The 27,808-nt window shown below is 40.4% G+C and overlaps 1 protein-coding gene and 1 long non-coding RNA gene across 9 annotated transcripts in view; one reads left to right on the plus strand and one right to left on the minus strand.

Annotated features, from left to right (window-relative positions):
- prdm16 (PR domain containing 16) overlaps window positions 1-18,909 on the minus strand; it is a 201,713-nt gene extending 182,804 nt beyond the window's left edge. For 4 of the 8 annotated variants that reach the window (XM_081608886.1, XM_008414761.3, XM_017305897.2 and 1 more), the window contains exon 1: window positions 18,617-18,908. In XM_081608886.1, coding sequence (XP_081465012.1) covers window positions 18,617-18,653 — 37 coding nt within the window. In that variant the 5' untranslated portion in view covers window positions 18,654-18,908. Of the gene's footprint in view, window positions 1-18,616 lie in introns of all 8 variants that reach the window. The other 4 variants (XM_008414757.3, XM_008414755.3, XM_008414753.3 and 1 more) reach the window with 3 other exon arrangements.
- Window positions 18,910-19,459: 550 nt separating this feature from the next.
- LOC103467986 (uncharacterized) lies at window positions 19,460-27,409 on the plus strand. The gene is made up of 2 exons (XR_014088172.1): window positions 19,460-20,002; window positions 27,274-27,409. It is a non-coding gene; the product is annotated as an uncharacterized LOC103467986 (long non-coding RNA).
- The last annotated feature ends 399 nt before the right edge of the window (window positions 27,410-27,808 follow it).

The raw sequence follows: 27,808 nt of genomic DNA on the forward strand, positions 1-27,808 counted from the left end.
GCTCTCCACTGTTGGATCCTTGTTTTTTTTTTTTAAAAAAAAGACTTTTAGTCCAATCAGTCACATTGATGCTGTGGTCATCAAACCAGGTACCTCTTGCACTGAGGGTAGGTGAAAGGTCTTGCTGCTAAATAAACTCATGAACAGTCTTGTCGTTTCTGTCCTTGGCTCGGGATAGGCGCTGATGTTGCCTATAGTTTGGGAGTGACCTAACAACGACAGGCCACTGTAGTTGCCAGGCACATTCAGGACATTTAGTACACTTGTAGCCAGTGTCCTGAATGTGTCTGTGTGGTAGCTCTGGAAGCTCTGTTCATGGATTCTGTGTCCTCAACTTTTGAATGGCATTTATAATCATTTGAAGGCTGTGGTTACCTTTGTTGGTCTTTCAATTACTTTATTCAACCATTTGTTTTCCTTCCACCAAGCTTTCAATTAATATTCTTGATTACACCACTCTGTAAACACCCGGATGCTTTAGCAAATACCTTTAGTACCTTACCTTCCTCCTGGAGGGTCTCTGACTTTATGATAGACAAATGCCATGCCTACACTATTTTCCTCTGATTTCGTATGCCACAAAAAGCATTTCTGTTAAAATATGCTTTTTTTATTGTATTCTGCAATATTCTTTGTCTTACTACAAAAATGAATTTCAGGTTTTCATTAGTTCTAAGTCATAAAATGACATAAAATGTATCATATTGATTTGTTTCTCTGTATGTAATCAGTTGAATTTGAATCACTGTCATACTTTTACTTCCATTCAGTTTTACAGAATATAAGCAATGCAAGAAATATTACTGGTTTTAAGTCAAAACCAAAACTTCTTCCCCTAAGTCCTACATGATTATGTTTCTGTGGAAAACAAGCATAATCATTTTTCTCTTTAAATTGGAATCATCTGTAAAACAAATGAGGAGCAAAAACACAGCAAAAATATTAATTTCCAGCTTTTCCAATGGACTGATCTGCTCATATTACTATTTCAGCTTCAGAACGGTTCCAAGTAAAACAGCAATTGTCCTGGAAACAGTGCTCAGAGATAAGGCAGAAGGAGCAGTTTCTGTTTTTTTTTTTTCTTTCTCTTTCTCACTGGACAGCGGATATTTAGCCTGAGGTTCAGGAAACAAACAACACACTTACAGTCTTTTGTGTCAGTCTGTGTGTGTTCGAGCGCGAGGAGCTTGTGCGTTTCATCGGACCTAGCACTCGACTTAGTAGTAACAGGAAAACATTACACAAGTGTGTAAATTATAGCACTGACAGATTGTGCTCACCACTGGTCAGGTCTGCCACAATTGTGAGCTCATTTCACAAATAAACACACTAACACACTCAGAAAGCAGCGGGAACCTTTGGATTGGTCATTGAGGAAAACTTTGGAAGCGAATATGCTACAATTCATTAAATGAACACTTGATTCCAACAAACAAATCTCAATAATGCGGAGTCTGAATCTTTGACAAATTCTTGTGAAAAAAATTAAAAATTAAAATGCAACCTGGGAAGGGAAGCAATTGAAACATGACATTTACTTTGCTTAACTTATAATGACTGCTGGTTGGTGTGAATAAATGTTGTCAATAATCCATGAGACAGACAGCAAGGACGCCTACACCTATGTGGAAGCGTCCCACTTCCCTTATCTCCTCCGTTTCTCCCCATCCCTCCGCCATTATTGCTCACATGCAAACACATACTGGACAGTACAGATGGCATGTTCGTACGAGAGCAAACACCGGCTAAACGCAACCACGCATGTACACACGCAGATACGGAAACACCCTCGCAGAAAGGACAGGGGGTTGGGGGAGCTGGTCGGCATTCGAAACATTATGTTGTGTAAATAAACACCTGAGAGATTTCTGGCCAAACAAAACCAATTTTCAAAGCTCTGCAAAACACACCGCGGGGCCAATCGTCAAATTCGCCTTTCTTTTCTTTGGAGAAACCGCTCAATTAATGTGTCACCACAAGTCACCGCCACAAGTCCCGGCTCAAACAAGTGAGCCACTTCAGTCCGAGCCTCTGGAGGGAGACGAGAAAGAGACATAAATTGGCCTCTTTAAAGTAAAAGAGTCATCCAAAAAAACCATTAAGCTGTGGGCACCTGCAACACTTAAAAATAAACACCTTGCTTTTTTTTTTTTTTTAACATTCCAACCCTGCTTACACTCTCATCACTTAATGAGCGTGCTGTAAATACACTTCTGTTTATCCACTTCCATCACATATCCCTTGCTTCTGCGAAGTCACACGTGATTTTCTTTCCCACTTAAAGACAGCCACCTCGTCTTAGACTCAGAGCAATCAGACGCAAATAATGTTTCACTACATAAATCGCTTTTACTTAAAACACACATTCATCTTTATCCATAGTACCAGAACAATAACTTTTAATCAAGATAAGAAATAATAAAAATATTTTTGAGAATTGTCATTTCCTTGCAAGAAAGACTTTAGATTTCAATTACAGAAATGACAAAATTCAATTAATTTAGTTAAAAAAAAGAACTAGATAAATAGCTCTATATTTTAAAGCCCTTTTCAAAACGTCATATAAGCCACAGGATGTATACAGACAAAGAAAGCAAGGATGAAATGAACAATATTGTGAAATATCTTTAAAAAGTAGTTTTAGTTGCTTCATACCTGACTTTGAATTAATGTTAATCCAAACCAATCTTGGGAAAGTAACTGATAGTTTGATTAATTTATTTTAACAATCAATTAATGTAATCTAAAATTGTGAAAATGTGGTTATAATACTAGAAAGAGTAAGTAAGTTTGTGGCTCGTCACTAGAACAGTTAGAAAAGTCATTGAATACAGTGTAAAAAAGAACTCTAAATTGGAAAAGTGGTTTAAATGCAAAATCAGACACAAAAATACTAGAATGGAAAAAAAAATGGTTGGTTTATAATGTTTTCAGAAAAAAAATGTACAAATTAAGCTAAACTGCAGGTGGGCTTTAAACATTTTATAAATTTCCTAAACTACCACCAGGAGAAATTAACCCATTTGCAATGGAAACAAAATGGTTAATATATGTGTAAAAATGGAAACAAAGCTTTCATACAGTTAGGAGTATGAACTGATGGAACCTGAACTGACCCAGAACTGTTTCTGTAATTTTACGTAAACCACAATGTCATGCAAAAATGAAAAGTTTTACTGTTCAAACATTGGTATGGAAATCCATAGATGCTCTGATTCATCTTTCTGCACCCCTCCCTGGACAGTGAAGGTAGACAAAGATTCAGCTGTAACTTAGTCGAGTCAGGAGAAAGTTCAACAAAATCCGACCTCAACAGGAAGGTTCTACTTACTGCTACGAAACACTGGTAGAAACATTACCTTTGTAGATAAAGTTAGATTCAATATAGTAACTAAACCACCCAGTCACAACGTCCTCACACACTTCATTACTGTATGTATAAAAGGAGAGGAGCAGCTTTGATGTGCGCACGCCCGCTGTCACTGTCACAGACACCGTGTTGGCTTGCTGCTAAGCATCCCGCCATTGTCCCACTGCTACACCTGACACTGACTCACGGGCCGGCTGCATGTGTGCGTGTGTATGTGTGTGCGTGAGTAGGGGTGTGCATGCGTGTGTGTGTGTGCGTGTGTGTGTGTGTGTGTGTGTGTGGGGGGGGTGTGCGTGTGTGTGTGTGTGTGTGTGTGTGTGTGTGTGTGTGTGTGTGTCCACCTGTGATGTGATCTCCACTCTCAGTGAAGGTATGAAGAGAGTAGGAAGTGATCAAAGTATCAACTAGAATCCCTGATAGAGAAAACCAGCAGTGCCCTCTGCTCGGAAATGTTATCTCCTCAGGAACGTAATTTAGATACTCCTACAAGGCTTTGATGTTAGTTTAATGCTGGATTAAGTTTTAAGGCAGACTACTATGCCCTCCATTGCTAGTTCTTCTTCACACAGCTGAAAGGAATAATTACAGAGTAACACACTTTTGGAACCAGATGCCATTTGGAACCATAAACCATTTTTTAAAAACATTAAACTTTTATTTTGCAGCTTAATTTTGAATGGATACATGTAGACCAGGGGAATTAAAAAGAAGCTATGTAGCAATGTTGTGATAAATTACTCAAAGGAGGGTGGATGGTTTTGTGCTCAGGTTTTTTTTTGGAAAGCTTTGACCTGCTTGTATGGGTTTAGCCAATTCCAGTTTCTCTTTAAGAACAACAGTATAAGGACATAGAAGCATCATCTTATGTTTCTATGTCCTCATAATGTTCAAAATGTCTGTTAACTTTCAGCTGAGAGCAGCCAGTAATTAAATTTTACAAGATTGTTGTATTTTTTTTAATATTTTTCACTCATGGAGGTAGCCATTTTTCACTTCTGCAATGCATGCTGGACTGATGATGTTAGGGTTCGGTCTGGTCTGTAATAGAATCTACAGAGGTAACACAGTAAGCATCATTTCACGCTATTTGTTTATCATATTGAATGTGAACTGCATCACTGTTTGCTGTCATTTCAAAGCAAACAAAAAACCAGACCTGACACAGAGCACGACAACAAGTCCAGGATCACACAGTCCAGCCAGAAGTATGCGTCATTCATTGTTTCGTTTACGAAGCTAAAGGTGGCAGCAGCACAAACACAAGCTCCTCCAGCCAACTCATTCCTTTTCCTCCATTTGGTCCTCCTCATCATTACACCTTGTGATTTCTACAGTCCCATCAATTTCAATGTGCTCCAATTCAAACAATAAAAAAAACTCTTTTAAAGAAAAATTTGACCATTTGAGCAAAATCAAAACAAACACTGAGCAATTGCATTTTAGGTCCCCTTCTAAATTTCAAAGGCGTATAGCTTCAAGTAGAAGATGCAGGTTTAAGCTTGACCAGCACCGTCTTGGTTATGATGTGTGCAGCGAAAGTGTGTGTCTCCTGGCAGACCCAGATGGCAGGCGGGCAAGGGGGCAACTGAACATGAAGCAGTAAAGGGCAGTTCTGGTTACGAGGATCAGACGGCAGCACTACAGACCCGGCTCAAAGTGGCTGCCGCTACCAAAGTCAAGGTGTGGGTTACACTGCTGAGTACAAAGGACACACATACTCCTAGTTCCTCAAATGGATAGTCTGTGTCTCTCCATAAAAGTCAACGTGCACCAACTTTCACCTCATCACAGAAGATTTAAAGAGTTTGTATCAATTATCAATGGCTACATTCACTTCAGACATTGTTCCCAGGGGCTAAAAAAAAAAAGAAGTTACTTCTTATACTGAGCCAACAAAATGGAACAAAAGCAACAAAACACAACACAGAAAGTAAAAAAAAAATAAAAAATCCTAGCAGCAAAGTCAGAAGCACGGACGAAAAGAGAAATAATGCAGAGGAGCCTGCTTGCGAGAAACCATGCAGCAGCTTTAGAGAAGGAAGGGAAGCGTGTGGGCCTGCTGCTAATTTCCCACCCCAAGCGCAGTAATCTGAAGGCAAGATTAAGGTAAAGGAGTTATTCTTGACTATTTTATTAAGAGGTGCTTTAGGCACTGGAAGAAGGGGCTTTAGTGCTCCTCCAGCAGCGTGCCATACAATACAAAACAAACATTTGCTGTTATTGCACCAAAGTACTCTCAGATGTGCTAGGTCGGGGGCCTCCCGTTTTGCTGCGGAGGAACTTGGCATCAAAGTTTTCTTAAATTCAGTGGAAAACAAAAATATAAAACTATTAAAAAAAAATTAAAAAAAAGATATTTCTCTGGTGAAATGGCAGGTAACATAAGAATGGATGGCAATTGTTCCATCAAGGTTTAATTCAACTGAGTTAAACAATCAATACAACTGCTCTTTCTGTTGTTGTGCATGAAAGCTGAATATCTGCCAAAAGGAATTAAAGGCATATAGCAATTGGCCAAAAGCAATTTCACACACTTTTTGAAATACAATGACCAAATAAACATCTACATAAAACAAAAGCAAAATATGTCATTGGACAGCTGATTCAGTTGAGTGTAAAGTGTTGTTTGGAATAACTTCCCTAATAAAAGTGCTAAACTGACATGTCTGGAAACCTCAGGAACTTTAAATGGAACGGTCATCATGGACACACGAAAACCACTGAAGTGGCTCGTTTTAACCTCTCGTAAAACACAATTGAGAAACCAGCTCTTCCTCTTTCTTTTTCTGTGCCCAAAACAGAGGATGTGGCAAGGCCTGAAGAGGAGAAAACTAAGAGTGGAGGAAGATATAAGACTTTGGAAGTTTGTCCACGAGCACGATTAGAAATAGACTGCAGAGGATATGTTCACATTGTGATATATTTTAAACTTTGAAGTCTCTAAAAGTGTGACCTGATGAAGGTTTAAAACTCTTTTTTTAAAATATTTGAATATTTACACACAAAAAAAAGTTACAAATGATCATTTAGTTGTTACTGTTGATATCCTGTGCCAGGAAAAAAAAAAAAAAGTTCAGAAGTGTATCTATCAGGGGCTTGGCTGAATCCACACCAATCCAAGATGTTTCAATGCAAAGATGTTTCTAAAAGTAAAATCTGTTAGGCTTTACCGAATCTATAAAGTCATAAATTATGTTTTCTTCCTAAATAATCTCATAAAAAGCTGCTTAACTAAGATAAAGTTTTGTACTTTGTTAACTCAACTATGGACTTTAGTTCATTCAGACATTGAAAGTTTCTTTAAAATAAGCTTAAATATTTCTCAATGTTTGCTGTATACAACTACTCTCAAGGTTTGCTGTGACATACATAAATAACTACAGGTTGATACACAGATTTTGCATAACACCATCATTATATGTGCTAATCTGGAGTATTGCTGTGGTAATAAAGAATCTGATGAAGACAATCTTTGGTCAGTTTGTACCTGCAATGCAACTTAACGCAAGATCACAAATTCCTAAATGGGAACCTGTCGCCATTGTGATGATGTTTCAGCAACTTTCATATGCTATTGAACTGGATTTGCTGATATTGTGCAAATAGTGCCTATACTAAGGCTATTCATAAAGCACTGCCAAACAAGTGTAACTGGTCTAGGTGTGCTCAGCACCCAGTATCACCCAGCGCCTCTGCCTGACTTTTTGAAATGTAGATACAAAGGATGCACCAATCACTTTGCTGAACAGATGTTTGAGTTTGTGTTAGGTACAAGAACACAAAAGTAGGAATGTGTGGAAATGGACATATTAAACAGCAGCTGGAGTCTCGAGAAAACATTCACGTTGGTGACTGACACATATCTCTTTGTCTTCTGCCCAATGGCTGGTGAAGCTGTACCAAAGACGTTCAATTAATAAATGCTGCCTGCTTTGCCTTTGGGAGGCTGAGCATCACAGATACGCCGGTTTGTAATAGAGCTATTTGTTTTCCTCAGAAAGCTGTCCAAATGCTCTCGCTGGGGACAGCAGACTACAACAAAGGCCGGCTATGAATTGGTCAAATCCACAGGGGCAAGATATTGATCAGGCCTGCAGCTAGTGAAACACAAATATGCAACTAAATTAGATACTGGTGCGATCGCACAAATGTGCATGGTGTCCGTACATAACACTTGCAAAGAAATCAAATTAATCTGCAGTGACAGCCGCTTGGTTTTACAAACCAGAACATTTTAAAATGGTTGACATGATTATAATCAAATCTTTTTTTTATTGGTGACGTAGACAGTCAAAAGGATATGGATACTTACTTCTATTTATGAACTGGTACAGACAAATGTACCAAAAATTTAAAAAAATAACAGATATAGTTGACAAAGTACAGAATGTAAAACATAAGTACACTACATACATCTTTGTCCTGGCCCCTCTTCCATATTTCATTCCTTCTTCGTGTTCTTTTTGACATCTCCTTTTCCAACAAGAGCAGTGTGTCAGGGTCAGAAAGCAATTTAAAACCTTTGCTAATGAGAGTCAAAGAGAGAGAGAGAGAGAAAGTGGGCGACAGAAGGGGAAGTTAAAGGCTTGGAGAAAAAGAAAGATGGTGTAGTAGGGCCAGAGAGAGGAAGAGGATGAAGGAGGGAGGGGTAAGGCTGGGGTGTCAACCATCAAAGCCGCCCAGGAGAAAAGAAGGCCAGGTGCTGGTTGTGGGAATGTGCCGTCCATGGTTCCAGAGACCAGAGAGCTGTGGCGGTGGCGGTGCTGGGGTGGGGGCTGCAGGGTGGTAATTAGCCAAGCCTGGAGGAGAGCAAGGGCCCTCGAGGGCCCGTGGGGATAGCCCCTCCGAGAGGATACCATTTGCACTTCTACAGGAGCCGCCAGCCTCCAGGCCACAAAGAAGGGGAAAAGGGGAACTATGGCATCCTTTATCAGGCCGGACAAAGACGCCGCATCTTTTCAAAGGAGACCGGAGAGAGAGAGAAAGAGAGAGAGAGAGAGAGAGAGAGAGACGGAGAGAAACTCCAGTGTTCCAGAAAAAGAGGGGAAGAAGAGGAAGAAAGAAGAAGGGGGGGAAAAGTATCCTCAGACCAGTCAGGAGAGACGCAGAGTGAGATGCCTGTGTTTGCTAGCAAAGCCAGACAGGAGGGTACAGTCATGCCTTGACCCTGTCAGTCCTCTGAGACATCAGAAATTCACTAACATCCCCCAGACAGCAACATAGTGTTAAGTTGCACAGGTATATTCCCAATATAATGCAACTGAGACTGTGAATATGTTTTTTTTTTTCAAACATATAATTTTACTTCTTAGTTAGCAGAAACCTGTAAAAGATTGCCATCTTGAAAAAGAATAAAAGTCCAGAGTTTAGTTCACCTTTAATGTAATCTAAAATGATCCAAGCACACGGAGTGAATACGGCAAAACAGCCACCCCTCTACCTTTGACATTATCAAGGGATCTTAAGAGTTTTGCCCTCCTGCAGAGTGGTGGAAAGTGAAGGTCACTGACATTACTTCTACCTATTACCTTTGGAGAAACAGCTGTAAACGGGGGGTCAGTGGTGCCCTCTGAGGCTATGTGGCTTTGTGCTGGAGAACAGCCTGACAGCTTTGGCTGAGCAGGTCAGAGGTCAGATGGGGCCATGTGATAAGGCATTAGAAAGCTGCATATAAGGACCCTCAACTGAAGAGTCCTGAAAAATTTCAAACTCTTCCCCCCGTTCCCTCCGTTTCTCCTCCTTTTCTTTCTCTTCCTCTCTCCTCTCCGGCTCTGGACACAAAATGCCATTTGTTGTCCATCAGTCAGTAGCACAAGGCTCGGGTCGGACCTGGTGCTGAAAGCTCCATTCACACACCCTCTCACCCAGGGATGTTTTTGCAATTCAATATTTTCACACGCAGGCAGCTTCATCACTGCTTTGGAACCATACACTTGGCAAGATGAGGCTGTGGAGGGGGGGCTCTGGGACAGAGGGCCTTAGAGAGGCTCGGGGGGGAGAGTAGGGTCAGGAGAGAAGAATCCTGGTGTCAGGAGAGAACAGGCCCACGCCAGCTAATGGGCCATCTTGAAATGTTTTACCATGACCCTCTCCAACACCTACGCTCACACAAATAAGTGGGCACCCACTCGCCGATGGTTACACACACATTCCACTTGACTCATCACTTTACCTCTACTCTGACTCTAGGTTAACAAGTGGGGGCTCGTCTTTTCTCTATCAAAATCTCTGTGCTAATATAATGACACTCTGCTGCTAAGCTGTGTCTTGTCTGCCTTCCTCTCAAACCATACAACGTCCTGTGAGGCTGTGTCGTGCTGACTTCACGAGCCACATTTGCTTTGCTTTCAGTGTTGCCAACACTGCTACTGCATGTACTGAGAAGAACTCGTACCTGACCGGCCATTTTCTGCTTAGGGATGCTGCTGCCAGCATGGTGTGGGTCAAGGGTGAACTGTTCTGCCTCCATCATTCCTGTTCAACAGGAACAATGATCGTCACCCGTGTAGCGTTGTTTTTGTGATTATAGACACCGACAACACCAAACAAACAAACAAACAAAAAAAGCCTAAACCAAACATGAAGCGGATCAAAGAACTTTCCTGGTGTGAATACACCCTTAATTACATGGGTGGATTCTTCTAGTCAGGCGACTTTTGGAAGTAGCTGATTGGACTAGATTTGATCTCTTTTAACTTCAGTATTACTTGCTCCCACATTACATTTAAGTTCGTGGTTTGGGTATGAGTCCTTATTGCACATTTTTACATATTATGACTAAAGAAGTCTGGCAACCAACAACCGATAAATACTTGCTTTATGTCGATTTTAAACAGAACCAACACAAAGACTACCAGCAGCAAGAGGAAATGCAAAATCTGCATAATTAAAACCAAAACATTTCAGGTAATTTGTTCCAATTCTACAACTGTTACACCTCAAGATTTGCTTAGCATACAGAGTGGCTGAGGTAAACATGGATGGCGGGGAAGGGGAAGGAGACGGGATGCGGGGGAATTTCTAACATATTTATCCTGTGCGCCACACTCTACTTAATGAAATGAAACCACACCAGTAGTGGCCCTTTGTCTCTGGAGAATTCAGTAATCAACATGCCACCAGTTTTCATTTTGTATGAAAATAAATGGCAGCTGGTGAATATGGGCCTAATTGTGCTGCACCGTAGAGAGGAGCTAGGAGAGTGGGGGCTGGGGGGTTGGGGGGAACTTGTAGCACCACTGTAGCACAGCCAATTTTCATGGACAGCAGTGCTCGAGAGAGGTGGTTGAGTAAGCAGAGGCATTCATCTGGGGGGCTGGAACCCTGCTTCCACTCTCTCCTCCCTGTTCTATCCATCATATTCACAAAGAAAGTTAGCCAAGTATTAAGCAAATAGAGAACCGGTGAGCCCTCTGCACTCGCGCCTGGCAGGGTCACTGGATAATGACAGCTCAATTACTGGGAATCTCCTTGTATAGCCTCCTCCCCAATACAATCCCAGCGCACCCGTCCCACCCTGCATGGCAAATTTGTCAAACTCGACCAAAACGACGGGTCTGACAGTGTAATCGCTAACCGTCCCGACCGACATGAAAGAGGTCTTTATCTGGCCAAATCAAAGAACCTGATCTCTGAGAGAAAAGGGTGGAGGAGCAGAGGGGGGGGGGAGAAGAGGAGAGGAGCGAAATGTCCCAAACAACTCTGAGTGAGACGCAGAGATGTCTCTAATCCTCTTTAATGAGACACCGCTTGCCTATCTTTCGCTTTAACGACGACACACAGAGACAGTGAGGAGGGATGGAAAGCGGAGGAGGAAGAGGAGGGGGAAGAGGGGGGAAGTAGCCAAAGCTTTGAACTGCCGGCCTGATGAAAGGAGGAGCAGCGGAGGGAGTTTAGAGCCGTGCTGCCCCTGTACACCACTGTCTGTTTGGGAGGACAGCTAAACCGCCCAGGGGACGGAGCAGTTTGTCCGCTTATCATATCTGAACAGGATGAGCCATCATCAGCACGGCCGCTGAGGGACTAAAGATGGACGGTGGTGAGACTGAAGAAATGTGCTGCAATGACAACTGAGGCACTCAAATCCAAAATAAATTCATTTCAGAGACTGGGATTTTTTAATTGGCTTTTTTTTTGTCTAACTATAAGCTTTTAACTCATTTAACAACTTCATGTTAAATAAATGAGCCATATCATTTATGGGCCCTTTTGTGGTCAAAATGAACATCTTTAGAAGCATTTTTTTTTTAAGATTTTCAAAGTGAGATTGTTGTTAAACAGTTAATAGATAATTCCATTAGCTGTTCTTGGCATCTTAAACAATACATTAAAAGCACAATATGAAGTTCTACAAGTTCAGGAATGCACAAACGCAAAAGCTTATTAGAGATGTAAGAGGGTGAACAAGGGACAAAGTGAGGGGGCTAATACCAAATAAATCTGGATTAGTACCAGATAAGACTAGTCACAATGTTTAGCAATCCCTCGATTATCACGATGCAATAAACAAAAAAAAGAAAGGGTGGGGGCAGAGGGAGTCATGAGGGCTGCAAAACGGGCTAATTGGGGACTTGACACATTTGTGCCCTTGTTTTGCAAACAACACACAGTGTTTAGCAGCAGGTGGTGTAAAATCACAGCAGACACACATAGAGATCATCATTTAGCGTTAATCAGCAGACCCAGAAGCGAAGATGACTGAACGGAGTCCACTGCACACTGCAAAGTAGCAGGGCAGATCATAATCGGATGAGTAGTCACACTCGAAGACAAAATGCATGTAACGTCAGAGTAATGGCTTTTTATTTTAGTAACCCTCCCCATCACTCCACCATGGACCGCTCTCTAATTTTTACTGATGTATTTTTAACAATTCCCCTGCCCCCTATCTGCAGGCTGCAGACGCATGGGAGATGAAAAACAGGGGGACTGCTATAAAAATAAAACATCAGCGATATTTCTGAAACTCTCCCAGTCATGTCATACCCTGCACAAACGATGTGATAGGGAGGCTGTTTTTTCTTGTTTTTTTTTTTTTCCTTTTTTGCAAACATGGAACATGAGGTCACACTGAAAAGGAGGGAAAACAGCCGCATTTGCCAACTGGATAATGCGAGGTCGACGTATCGGTGGAATGAATAGGATTTGGAGCCATGTGCAAGAGCTTAGAGCAGCCATGTTTGTGTGTCAACTCAAAAATGTGACAAAGCCGGCATGAGAGTCGGCAGGAAACACGGGGGTCCGCGTCGCTGCGAGTTCGTCTGCGTGTGTCCAGGTGCCCACCCATTGCCGTGGCCAAGGTCATGGCTCAGAACGTTGACAGGGCCTCCAACACGCTGTACAAAAACGGTGTGAGCGCAGACTCGAGCACACATTCAGCCTGAGCCAGCAGTGCCAGCCCCTACTGTTTGGATGACATTTACACTCAACCTTTCTAGTTTGTGATTGATTGGGGTTAAATCATACCAATGCACAAAAAATCTGTCACCACCGTGTGCAGATGTGTGTCCATGCATGGTCCCTGTATGCGTGTGTGCGTGTGTGTGTGTGTGTGTGTGGGGTGGAGAATGAGGAAAAGCCAGTCAAGTGTATTCAAGCCTTCAGCGAGACTCAGTAGGCACTGACGGGTCAGTGTGACTTCATAATTTTGTTGAACTTTAACTGAAGTCATTTCAGCTTACCTGGTGGATGAAAGGCAAAGTGTTCGTTTTGGTGTGTTTGTGTTTAGAGGGAGACTGTTTCTGATGATTTGATAAATTAAAGCAACAGAAACTTTATAGTCAAAACGACGTCTGCTTAGAGGGAAAACTGGCACTGATGTTATAAAACACAATGTTGGAGTTCGCAATAGAATTTGAGGCATTTCCAAACATTACAAGGCATGTGCTCTGTTTACTTCCTGGTTTTCAGAGTACATTAGGATGGAAACTGTGCAGAACTGTATAGTGAAAAAGTTCATAAGAATTCAAAAACCTCTGGTGCAAGTTCAACAGGCACGAGATTCAGTCAAAGAGGGTAAAATGACTGTAATATAGATGTTATATCCTACCTAGATTATTAATAGTTTTCTGATCGATGCAAAACTTTGAAGCAAGAATAAAAACAGTTTAACCTAAATTTAATTGATATTCTTTGGTTTAACGCCTGCTTGATGAAAGCTAATTTTCTCTATTATTCTTTAGTTTTAAACATTTGGATAAGAACTTCTAACACCTTTTTAGATAAGTTATTTCTTAGCAATTTGCTTTGACTGTGTTCCAGTATTTTAATGGGACATATATGTCCCATTAAGTAGACATATATAATGGGAAATATGTAGGGCACATCTTATTTTATAAATTATATAGTCATCTTTAAAACCCTTTGTAAAATTTGTCTAATTTCAATGGCCATCTGTGATTTTATATGTGCAATAAAAGCAAAATTTGAAAGATAGACAACACATTTGATAAACAGATTCAAATTCACTCTGCCGCCATTTTACTGTGGTTGATAAAAATTGGATAAAGGTTTGGGACACATGCTTTCCTGGATCGATGGCTGTAATGCTGTGATTCATTAGTTTTCTGATGAATTCTAACTTCTTATATTAAATTGGCAGGTTAAACCTCAATGAAAAATGGTAAATTGGTACTGGGGAGGAAAAGTGTGATCAGTGCATGTCAAAAATGTATTATTTAAAAATACTCCGCACCGCACAATTAGAAACTATCATCCAACCAACCAGTTTCCATATACTTGTGCTGCAGATTTGGTCATGCCAAATTGTTACAGCTGCACAATGAACAAAAGCAAAGGAAATTGAAAAACACTGCTTGGATGTAGTACCTGTTAGGTTTTAATATTTCAGGTGTCAGACAATTTAACTCAGCCTGACAATAATACACTTGAGTATTTCAATGTACTTCAGTGACCATTAGAAGCTTGGTTGAAATGGGTCTTAATAAACAAAAACAAAAACTCAAGTCAAGTGAAGGATTAACTGTGATGATGAAAAAGTGGATCAAGAAAACTATGCATTAGTAGCAAAACATTCAACAACCTTGAATGTTTTTCTATTACAACCCTTTATGGTCTGGACTGCTGAACTTAGTCTGTTAGAACAAAAAACAAAAAAAAACAAAAACAATGTTAACGTAAATTTCCCTGAAAAACACTTTAAATACTTAGAACAGTTCCAAAACCCGCATAATAATATGATGCCGACTGTAAAATTTGTGACACAAACATTTCTAAGTGTTTAAGAACTTGCTCTATCTAGTAAATGTGTTCAGTCATCCATTTTCTTATGATATTGCTAAATACATCTTACACAAAGTGCATAGGTTTTTAAATCTATTTGGTTATGAGTATATCAGTATCAATTTTGATGCAATGACAGTTGAGAAAATCAAGTGATGCCTACAATTGTTGTGGTTGTTACATATCTGTGACAACAGATATGTAACAGTTCAATTCTTGATAGCCATTGTATCAGGTTAAGCTTTATTTCTCAATCCACTAAAATACTTAATCATTTGTAAAAATTTTAAAAAAGCAGTTACTCAATACAAAAGCTATTCCTGTCAGGTTTGCAGCTAAATTCAACTGAGCACGAGAAGAAAATTGGGCTATTATTATAATTTCAAAAATGAGAAGCTGGAACGGTGGTAATTCCATTAAACAGGAGCAAAGGGGAAAAAAAACACTCAAGTCTAAAACTCTGATTTTACACATATCTGTGGTTTTAAAAATATGTGTATACATATGCAACAATACTCTTGAATGAATTCTCAAAAGGAAAAACGTGTAAAAATGACCTATACGAAGGTTAATAATACAATTTCAAAATAAAAGCACAGCAAAAAAAAAAAACATTTGATGATCCTATCATTTATAGGACCAGGCTCTAATCTGTGAATGTGAAAGGGAGCTGTGTGACACATTACAGCTGCGTGGCAGCGATACATGGGAGACCCTAAACGTTTAGCCAGAAGTTAAACATAGCGACCATTGTTGGTTTTCAAGTGTTATGGGTTGGGTTTTATTACTTCTGTCAAAACATAAGAAGCTGTTGAGCCGGGCCAAGTTCATGACTGGGGAGTATACATTCTAATAATGGGCCTTTAACGCAAAGATCACAGGGATATGTGGAAATGTGTAAAGACAGCGCAGAGGTCAGAGAGGTGGGAAGTGGTGGAGAATGTGTGCGTTTCTTCAGCGACCTGAATCAGCAGAGGAGTGAGAAGGATTAAAATAAATAAATAAATAAACGGAGGTAGTCTGAAAACACACGGCATTACCTTTGTTTTTATTGCTATTATTGTAGCCACTGAAAATGCAAAAAAAAAAAAGAAAAAAAAAGGAAAAAGAAGAAAGAAAAAGGTGACGATAATCAATGAAGTGTGTAAGCTGCCTTATTAAAAAAAATGTCTGTCTCTGCGTGTAGAGCTCGTTTCGTGCTTCCATTTACATTATATTTCTTTTGGCTTCGGTGCAGAGGTCACCGGTCGCATATTTACAGCAGCGCGCGCATGTGTGCATGCTCTCTGGATGTGTGCGCGTGCGGCTGTTTTGTCCGCACACGTGCCCCGAAAAAAAGAGAGAGAGAGAGAGAAAAAAAAAAAGAATACTGGGGAAAATAAATCTCCTCTCACTCAAGCGGAAGCCCTTAATTGATCCAAAACCAATTTAAAAGCTACAAATGGGCCCAGAAGAATACCACAATAAAACAGCCGCAAGGTGTTAAGATTTTTTTTCTTCTTCTTCTTTTGACTTCAAACGGTGCACGGCCGCACCGCTCACACACAGAAACAAATAAAACTTTAATCTGCGTGAGCAATCAAGATTCGGGAGTGTTATGCGTTTTATTATGAAGACACAAATGAATTAACTTTAAATAAATTAAACTGTTATTCGTCATGGCTCGAAAAATGTTAGCTAATTATTTAAAAATTAAGATTGCAAATATAAATCAGAATTAAACTATTCTTCCCATGTCAAGATAACTAAAATTTATTATGAACCATAACAATTAAAACATATTGAAATACACAAACAATTGCAGCTGCACGTTTTTAAAAATCCATGCTCGTCATTGTAGCACCCCGCAGTTCAGTCAGATGATATATCTGATGTGTCTAAAGGAGAAATCACTCATGGAGGTTAAAAATAAAATCATAAAACAGCTGGTGGACATTTGCTGCGGGGCCTACTGTACTCGGAGAGGTCAGAAAAGGGAAGGAAAACGAGAAAAAAAAAAAACGAGACGTGCACGTCCACTGTACGTCATATTCAAAATCTGCGGGCCCGTGTGTTTTGAATGTTTGAGGAGAACAAGATATTTTTCATGCCAGCTGTCTGCTCGTGTTTTCCCTATAGCTACGGCTGCAACACAACAAGATCCGAGGCCTGCAGAGAGGCTGCCTGCCAGTGCGGCGACGCGACTGCTCCCAAAGCCAGGCATTTGTGTTCATTAGCACCCGGATCAACAGACTATCAGGGCTGTTTGGAGATCAAGACCAAGTGTAATTACCTCCTGGCAAAAGGACCCCCAATTCTCAACGTGTTTGGAGTATTTCATTCAATAAAAGCAGCCTAATTAGACTTCTGCTTTTTTTGTTCTTTTTTTTTTCCTCCACCTTTTCTATCTGCCATTAGGTTTGCACAAGAATCCGATCTCTGCATGGTGAGCCATAAGCCCGATAATTATTATTTTTTTTCTATTTAATTGTCCCGTTTCATAGCAGTAGCACTGTAACGACAACAACAACAAACCAAGAATAAAAGACTAAATACAATTCAAATAAACTGTTTTTTTTTTATCTGTGTAGTATGTAATTTCACTTTAGCCTACTTAAAAACATTTTATTTATGTATTTACTTTTTTGTCAATAAAATCAGTAGGGACGTGTTTAATCATTGTAAGGCTACAAATAATTGTGTGCAAACCGCCAAAAATATTAAATAAAAAAAATATATATTTTAAAAATTCATTGTAATCCTTAGATGAAATAAATTAAGTAAAATAACACAGTAAATGCAGCTGAAATAAACTACTAAAAATGTAAAATGTAAAAATAGCAACAGGCCTTCTTCACAGGTCGAAATGGGGTTGAAGTAAACTGTGGCCAAAAATAAAATAAAATAATAAAAAAATCACACTGACCCAAACAGAACACGCAGTTTGAAATAAAGTTCATTCATGCAAGAATAAACATGATTCATGAATCAATGCACCATCAATAAACAAATGTCAAACAATAAACACGCTCCATGCCTGACAACAAAACTGTTCATGTTCAACAGGAAAAAAAACAAAAAAGGAAACACGAATACATGAATTTTTCCGTGTGACGCGAACAGCAGTCCGTTCAGAAACAGCAGCAGCAGCAGCAGCAGTGCATGGGCGCTTGCAGGACGTATTATTGATTGGCATTCCCATGAGAAGGAACCAGTCAGCAGCAGCGGCCCCGGTGGCCCTGGCATAAAAAAAAAAAAACGAGGCAAATATCTTCTGCGATTTCAAATACGCGTGCATTACAGATCTCGCTTGCTTTCTTTCTCGTCCAAATACGCATCTCGGCGTCTCCCAGTCGTTTTTTTTTTCTTTTTCTTTTTTTTTTCAAAAGGAGCGAAATGAGTGCGTCCAGAGCGGCGTGAGCTGCGAAGGCAGCTCGCAGCAGAGCAGAGCGGTGCCACAGCGCCCACTACATTTCAATTGCACCAAAACCTGGAACGACTCTCGCTATATACAAAAAGTTACTCTGCGATTCGACAACTTTTTTTTTTCTTTTTTTTTTTCCTTTTTCTGTTTTGCTTTTTTTTGTTGTTGTTGTTGTTGTTTTGGAGAAAAGGACAGATTTGCGCCTGTGTTTAAACGACCGACAACAGAACCGAACTGAAACAGGGGATAAAATACGATATGACCGACGGTGTTTATTTCTGCTTTTACAGAAGAAGTGTGATCAGGTCTAAAGCACCGGCGGCGTTTCTCATCACGCGTGAAACTTTGCGGACGCAGGGATCAGCGAAACCGTGAGCGCAGCATGCGGGGGGTGGGGGGGACAACATCCAAACAGCCAAATAACTGAGACGTAAAGTTATCTGTGGACAAAAGAGTCCCCCATCCTCTTTTTTTTTAAGGCTCTACTGCAATTGACAAGGACACTTTGGACCGGGACAAAGCCGGCGGAGTTTTAGAAGCCGGCGGCTGGAAGCGGTAAGAAATAAAAATCATTTTAAAAACCACAGAAGAAGAAGACCTACTTTTAGCCAGTTTTCTCGCCCTCGCCTTGGATCTCATCTTGTCGGCTTGTAGATTCCTCTCGTCGTCCTCCGTGAGCCCAGAAGCAGCAACAACACTATCTTCATCTCACCAGCATTGTCAGTTTGGACACCTTCGCACATGCGCACAGGCCATTCAATCTGACACCCTCGCCCGGGCCAAAAAACTTTCCAATGTATTCATCATCATCACTTTTTTTTTTGTCCTATCGTCTCCCCTTTAGATCACTTATCTCTTCCCCTCCTCCTCCTCCACCTCCTCCTCCTCCTCTTCCTCCTCCTCCTTCTCCTTCTGCTCGCTCTTCACCCGTTCCCCCCGCCGCCACCCCCATGTCATCCCCCTCACTCTCGTCCCCCCTTCTCACCCATGCAACCCCCCACCCCCACCCTTCTACCCCATCCGCCCCATTCAGTTCCTGCCAGCAGCGCCGTCCTGGATTTTTTTTTTTACCCCTTTAAACAGAGGCTGCTTGGTTTTCTGCAGCGCGACGGCGGGACACACAGTGAGGTACGGTGCCGGGGTCAAGGTCGCATTTTAAATACAAAACAAAAACAAACCCTTTGTATTTTTACCGTGCAATAAATAGCAGTTATTACAAAGAATCTTTCCGTTATTTCGTTTTTTTTTTAATTGCAATTGTTTTTGTCATAAATTACAACAATTTCCTTCCCTCTCTCTTTCTCTCTTTTTTTATTTGAATTTACAGATTTATAGAAAGTCGTCGGCTCAGCTGATGCGTCATGGTAGCTTTCGTGCCAAAAAGCGCTCAACTTCCAGGCGTTATTTTTAACTTCATTAATGCACACGTGGGAGAGAAAAAAAAAAGGAGCAAGGCTCGATTGCTGTAACACGCTTCCAGGGTATGATTTGGTCTTGTGAAGAGTATGTTGGAGTGTGTGATTCCCTCTCTCTGTGTGTGTGTACGGGTGTGTATGCGGTGTGTGTGTGTGTGTGTGTTTGAGAGAGAGTGTTTCCCTCAGTGTGTGTAAAACCTTGTTGCCCTCAGGACAGGCAGCAGCCAGCAGCTGTTTGACGGAGGCATGGACCCTCCACCAGCAACCAGGGAAAACTCCTGGCTTTTCCCCCTTTTTTTCCAGTGTTATTTTCCCATTTGTTACAATTGTATATGGAGCACTTTGCTTCTTGCAGGAGTGTTTTGCGCATGTTGCACGAGAGCAGAAGCGCACCTGGATGACGGTGGACAGGCTGCTGTCTCAGCTTTGCGCAACGCCGACTGTTGACTTGCACATGTCTGCTGCTTTGCTTGTTTGTTTGTTTGTTTGTTTGTTTGCTGCAGGCACGCGGAGATCGTTTTCTTTTGATGTTGGTCTGCGGGCTTCTAAGCGCGAGGTTTGAAGAACAACAAGGTACATATTTTCAGATCTGTGTGAGAGGTGTCAATTAGACACTGAGGTGACCCAGATTATTTGGAGTATATTATTATTTATAGTTATTATTTAAAAAAATAATAATTGTAGCATTTAAAATGTATTACATTTGTAACATATTATTATTATTATTATTATTATTATTATTATTATTATTGTAATATTGGTGGTGTAACTGAGGCGCATGTGCATCAAGGGGAATTTTATATTTAATGAATCAAGCTGTTTATTATTATTATTATTATTATTATTATTATTATTATTATTATTATTATTATTATTGTTATTATGTGTTTTTGCTTTCTTTTCTTTTTAAGAGACTAAGTCGCCTTTTTTTTTCTTTTTTTTTTTCTAATGCTGTCAGGCTGCTCGTTATATTCATGTGGTGCCGGGCCTCCAGCCCACATGTCATATGGGAATGGTTTCCGTCTAGTTTGGCTGAATAAAGGCGGCTCTATATGCTGGAGCCTATTAAGGATCGGTGGTGACGGAGCAACTGAAGTCTGCAGGGAGAGCGGCGCGGATCAGTTTGCTCGGAGGGGAAAATAAAGTCAAACCGTATTTTGTTCGAATTAGTTGTCATTCGAAGAAAAATAACATGCTTATTATTATTATTACAATTATTATTATTATTATTATTATTATTATTACTATTATTGTTATTGTTATTATTATTAGTAGTAGTAGTAGTAGTAGTAGTAGTAGTATTAGTAGTAAATGTAGTAATTATATGTATTTATTAGCTGTCACGAGATAACTGATTTGAATAAATGCCATTCTCCAGCACCAGTCCACCGCTGCTGGCGAACAATCGCCGTGGGATGTTTTACTCGCGAGGGGAAGTGCAACGAAATCCCGATTATTAATCAATAATAATCAGAAGTAATTAGCCTGCATTCACTGGATATTTTGGGGAAGATTGTCTCGCCTCCCTATGAGCAGAATGAGGAGGAGGAGGAGGAGCAGTGGTGATGGAGGATTTTTTTATTGACTTGAAGGAGGGAGGTGGGTGAAAAATGTTTTTTTTTTTTTTTATGTACCTGTTGCGCGGATGGGGCTCAGGGGTGAGCACCTTGTTATTTTTTTTTAAATAATTAATTCTTTTTTTTAATAATCTATTTGTCATGCTTCGGGTGAACAGGGATCATTAAAGGTGAACTTTTTAAAGGCAAGTTAAAAGCGGAAGCTCAGAAGGACTGCTGGTGGTAGACGATTAAAAAGTGAAATTAGATGAATGCCAGCCAGGTCAGTTATTATTATTATTATTATTATTATTATTATTATTATTATTATTATTATATCCTTAAATGGCTGGCTTACCTTAAAAAGAAAAGAGTATTTTGACTGACTTTATATACCTGAATTACCTCCACAGACCGACCCGATACAGATGAGGCCTTTAAATAATTCCCGCACCTCATTGACTTGGACAAATGATTCCACAAACTGCAACACCTTTTTTTTTCTTCTTTTTCTTACAGGCGCAATTAACAGCAATTAGGCTACGGAAAGGAAAGTCTTGCTGTCCAACGCCAGCCAGCCTGGGGAATTAGCTATAGTTTATCCTGCATCGTTTAAATGCCGATATATAAAAAAAAAAAGTGTGTGTGGGGGGGGGGGGGGGGGGGGGGGCGGTCGGCGTAGGGGAAACCTCTTGTTTTCTCTCGCAGACTGGAGAGAGCTGCGCCGCTGGCTCCGGCCCAGGAACAGAGGTGGAGAGGTGCGCTGCTTGTTCTGAGCAGGGTCCCCACTCGTTTTTATTAAGCCCTTTAATTGGACTAAACGGGAGCAGACCAAATTCATTATCAGCTCAAAGGGGATCACAGACAGAAGAAAAAGCAACGTTGGGATGCAAATTTGTTTTACTTGCTGTCAGTGGCGCCACCAAGGGGTGAGGGCATCTCTAAAATTTGTTGAGCCACTCTGTCCAGTGTTTTTTGTTGTTGTTGTTGTTGTTATTTTGCCAACATTCATATAAATATGGGAATTTTATTTAGGAAAACATTTATTCATGTATTTATTTATCTGACAGTGTAATTTTAAGATTAATTTTTGTATTTCTGTGTTAGCCTGCAAGATCATCAGTGGCCCCCCTCTGATGTCCTTTGATACACGTGTGGACGCCCCTGTGTACCTTTAGTTTAATCACCTTATTTGGAGCTTATGTGTTAATATGTTGTCACTTTTACAATGTAAAAGGCTGACACGTGCCCTTTATGAGCACGTGTCAGCCTTTTACATTGTAAACAACACGTTTACACCAATCACTTTCAGTTCCTAAATCACTTTGATGAAGCAAAAGCAAAGATGCTCAAGCTGATCAGAAAGACGTGGAAAGCCTTGAGGATAAAAAAATTGACTAATATATTATGCTGCACTCTGTGTTGTAGTTCTGTCCTCCATATTGTAAATCCAAGGAGTAGTCCATTAATAAAAATGATTTCAGGAGTATTATCAAGTAATTTAGCTCTGATTAAAAATAAAACAACCAGTTTCAACACTTAATTATAAGTAGGCTGATTCGACACGTTAGATTATGATTTTTTTTTTTTTATTAATTTTTTTTACCGCTGGCATTTAAAAAATAAAATATGGTAGCTCTCATAAGTTAGCAAGCAACATTTCAAAAATAGGGCATTTATTACAAACAAATAAAAGCAGATTAAGTTTAATAAACAAATGGAATCAAATTTGAAATGGTGGCTATTGCCTCTTTGTGTTTTCTTTTCAGAATCGCCACTGCTAGACATCCGTACATAATATATATATATATATATATATATATATATATATATATATATATATATATATATATATATATCTTTTTTTAAAATGCATATGAAATATTTAGCATAAATAAGACTCAGGGCGGCGGGGTCACCGTGGTGGCGCCACAGCCATCACAATTTTACATCAAACCCCCGCAATTCGATGATTAACTGAAAAATATTCACTTCAAAATGTAACTCACTGTATTTTTTTCACTCATTTTTTGCGTGTATACTTTGAGGCGGGGTTCTGACACTGTGGACTGGTGTGGTGTGGTCGGCCTGTGGTGACTCTACCTCCCACTCCTACTCCCACACACACACGCATACACACACACACACACACACACACACACACACACACACACACACACACGCACGCACACACACGCACACACACACACACACACACACACACACACACACACACACACACACACACACACACACACACACACACACACACGCACGCACACAGAGAAACAGAGAAACATATGCACAAAGCCCGCTGAAACACAAGCTTTATCCGCGATGGAGAGGGGCTTTGGGTCTGTGGATTAGACGTTGTGCGCAGATAACATCGGCGCATATCAGAAATGTGAAATGGAGCACCTCGCGGCGCGGCGCGCGGGGGAACATCAAAAAGCCGCAGCGGGCCTTTCTTGTGGGCGCGGTGAGTATTGTAAATTTGCGAACTGTAGTTCTGACCCACTTGATGTAACGGGAGAGTAAACACACTCAGTACAGCTGGGAGCAGGCAGCCGCTTGGAGTGAAACTATAACGCCATCAGCCGCAGAATGACCCACCTCTTGACGCCTCTTACATGACAAAGAAGTGTTTTGTTTTTTTTGTCAAAAATTGATCAAAAGTCAAAAAATAAAAAATAAAATCACCCAGATTCCAGCAGCTAATCAATCACAAAATCCATTTGTCCCTATAAGTCTCGAGAGGAGCCCCTCTGCAGCCTCCTTCCCTTCTCCTTTAATGAAGCAGCACCCAGGAGCGGTCACGGTGAAGTCGCCCTGGTAATTATTAGACATTAATTGGGTTCAGGACCTTGTGCGTCTATGGGAAATGGGAAATCTGACCGCTAATCCAAGACATTTCTTTGGGGCCTTTTTTTTTTTGCAGTGTTGTTAACATGCTGTCAGAAGCTGCAGCGCTGCAACTACCGAGCGGGGAAATGGGCGAGGTTAGAGGGCAGCCGGTGCACAGGCACCAAAACTTGCAAGAGCAAGGTCTGGGCTGCAGAAATGTTTCCAACCAAAGCATTTCACACCTGAGAGTGCGCGGGTTGGACGTCTCCTGATTCCTGGTGTATCACGAAACAGAGATTGCGGGGTCTATTTCGGAGCGTGAGATATTTATGTAAGAATGGATAAAATGGAGGCTCCAATCTACAACCAGAAACATGATTACATTCGTTTTTAATACATTTTTTTTTAAAACGCTAGTCTATAATTGGGTGTCATTTCTTGTCAGATTTGATTTTCTAACTGCTGCTAATTTCTGCTGGTCATATTTGTCGTTTTTCGTCAGAGCAGATAGGCCCAAACCAGGATCAGAGTCCCAATTAGAGGAAACAATTCAAAGCATTAAAAATAAATACAATTAAAAATGAAAGTTATTTTTTTTAATGATTGTTTATCTCCACATTTCGCCATGAAATACGTAGCAACGAAGAAATAAATTGCAACAGGTTGGGTAGATATGACTACGAAAGAGGTTTGCTCTCCGACACGAAATGGAAGTCGGAAGGTACGAAATGGGGGATTTGAGCTCATATTAAAACTTTGTGACGTGACGTCAGCCCAAATCCCGCAAACACACCCAGTGGTCTGAATATACTGAACCATTTTTTTCGGTTTTATGTTTGCATAATTTCGTTGGAACACTTTCAGTGAAAACTGCGAAACAAATAAACAAATACGGAAGTGATGGGTAAGAAGGGGGTGAGGTTACAGGTTTTCCTGTTTCCATGTGGGGAAAAAAACGCGAATTAAGACCAAACCATGATGCATCGCGTAATTTCGTAATAATTTAGAATGAAATGACTACTATTTCCAATATGTAAACAGTTGAAAAGAAAAAAAAAATCTGATTATGAAAGCCCCCCCCCCATTTCTGAGCCATCATCGCTAATGTTGTTGCTTTTAATTAATCGCTCGTTAATGTCGCCATCCATTTCCCCGCTGATCAGAGAAGCGAGGAAACCCTCGACAGCCCCCGCCAAACAAATGCACATTAAAATATCGCCGGGAGGCTTGAGTGAAAATTACCCCGACGTAGAAATGACCTTAATATGATGTAATCAATCACGCTGTCTGCTGGGACACTGGGAATCACAATGTTAATCTTTAGTTTGGAGTGGAGGGGGTGGCGGGAGATGAGGGGGAGGGGGGGGGGGGGGAGGGGTGGCCTGTCATATTTTACTCAGCCAAGGAGCGCACCGTTTGTACGAATGCAGGGATATCGACTGTGAGGAACCTTAAAGTCACAAAATAATGTCGGGCAAGTGTCATTATTTATTTAAACGGAAACACGTGAAAGCTCTCACATACAAGAGCCAGAAAGGCAGGTGTTAATGCCGCGTTTAAAGTGATGAATTCAGATCAGAAAGAGCTGCTTTAACACTTTATTTCATTTTGAATTAATAATAATAATAATAATAATAATAATAATAATAATAATAAATTATTTTGAGAATATGGCAAACAGAGTTCTCTTTCATCTTAAATACAGGGAAAGCATATTAATTTAATTAAAAGAAGCCTTAATGTGTTTTTTTTTCTTAAGGCTAAAACCTAAGTAGTGAAAAACACACGCACACACACACACGCACACGCGCACACATACACGCACACACACACACACACACACACGCACACACGCACGCACACACACACGCACCCTCCCCCCCCCCCCCCCACACACACACACACACACACACACATAATTATACTAATTTGGGAGTCAAATACTACTTAAGGACGCAATTTCCGAAGTTGGTGAGAGCCAATATGTCGCAGATGTATTAGCACCAAGAACATGCGCAGCACTTGGCAGGCTGCACGAGGCCCATGCGGGCAGCATCAGGTGCCGAGGCCAGCGCATGTTATCATTAACAACTGTGGACAGACGGAACAGGCCGAGCCCACAAGTGTCCATTTCACACCAGCCTGGCATGGCGGCTGCGGGCTGGTCATCAGAAAACAGCGGTTCACTGCGGCTTCTGGGGATTTCTGCTTCTCAACTGTGATGTTTCACAGTCTGACCCGAGGTCTTTCATCTCCTCAAATATTTGAGTGGGGATGCTATCATAAATCCAGTCATTAAAAAAAAAAAAAATGTAGGAAGATCTAAGATAATGGCGCAGTTTTCAATTATAATAATAGTATATGAGCCTTACCACTGAACTATTACTAGACTAATTTGAGACTCTATACTACAAACGTGTTTTAGCCAGTAGGTCTAAGCTTGGAATGTTTAAAAAGGGCAATCTTCTCTCATTTTTATCTTCAAAAACTTACAAAAAATAATATCTATTTTGATTTCCAAACACCTTTACTTTCTCCACATCACCAGGGAAGCAGCCATGATGCACTATGGTGTGATTCGTTTGGAGTGATGTGGTGTGAGTAGCTATAATGGTGCTTGAGGCCGCAGCATTCACATACTCAGTGGTGAAAGTGCTCAAGGGGTGACTGAGGGCTTTGCCTGCACGATGCTGAAGTACAAACATATTACGGTACAGCAGTGGACGTCTAGTTTCTTTGGTCAAAACCACAATCTGCATGTATCTGCATGCATTCTGTTTAAGTGTGGTGTCTGCAACCTGTGGCTCTTCATCCTATCCACTGAAAATTAGATGGAGATTAGCAAGAACTTCAGATGTAAAGATGATAGGAAAATACAATTTTGGTTCAGGAGGTATATTTGTCATCCTTCTACATATCACATAGAAATTATTTGCCCGTTTCACATTTTGTAATGTTTTGTGTTTTATTTGAATATTTATGCGACAGAACAATGCAAAGCACTGCATGATTACGGAGTGGAAGAAACAGAACGTCGTGTCCTTCCCTTTTTATTTAATACAAACAAAAATCAGAATAGTGTGCATTCACAGGTCAACCTCCTGAGTCCTGAGTCAACACACTGTAAAAAAAAAAAAAAAAAAGTTTACTGCAATTACACCTGCAACTCTTTAGGCGAATGTCTCTTACCGGTTTTGCATATTTAGAGGCTCAACATTTTCTTTGCAAAATAGGCCAAGCTCAGTCCGAACAGACGGAAAGCATCCGTGAAAAGCAATTTTTGAGTGTTGCCGTAGAATCTCATTTGGATTCGGGTATGGAAATTGGCAGGCAATGTGAGATTCCTTTGTCGTTTTGCTTGTAATCTCGTTGTTCCATGGGACGGCTCTCGTATGTTTTCTTCCTGCATTTAGTTCCATGTATTCTCTCTTCTAATCTCACCAGTTTCCATGTTCCTGCTGAAGAAAAGCATCCCCACAGCATGATGCTACCACCACTGACATTAAAGACGTCCTGTGAAGCCTACATGAAATGTCTTTATTTGCACGATTAAATTGGGCTATTTACCAATCTGAAAGCATCTTCGTGTAGCTTGATGCTTTTTTTAAGGACCACAGAGTGAGGAGAGTTAAATATGGTCACACAACATGTACCATTTTCTTTTTAAATTAAATTAAAAAAGATTATTTTACTCCCACTTCATCATTGTGCACTGGTTTGGATTGGGTTATCGCAATAAAGCCCAATAAGCTCACTGTAGGTTCTGGTGGTGACATAAAACACGGAAAAGTAAAACTACTTTTTTTTATTTGAAACAATTAAAAAAAAATGCAGCTCGTCTTGTTCTATTGCAGAAAGTGATTTTGTTCCTTCACTATAAAAGTTTAATATATCTTCATTTTGCAAACTAATGATACAAATATAAACAATCTGTTTATGGATAATCTCGGCAAGTTATCCTGGTTGAAGCAGATGATGC

This window comes from Poecilia reticulata, chromosome 7, assembly GCF_904066995.2.
Source record: "Poecilia reticulata chromosome 7, P_reticulata-male-v2, whole genome shotgun sequence".
Lineage (NCBI taxonomy): Eukaryota > Metazoa > Chordata > Actinopteri > Cyprinodontiformes > Poeciliidae > Poecilia > Poecilia reticulata.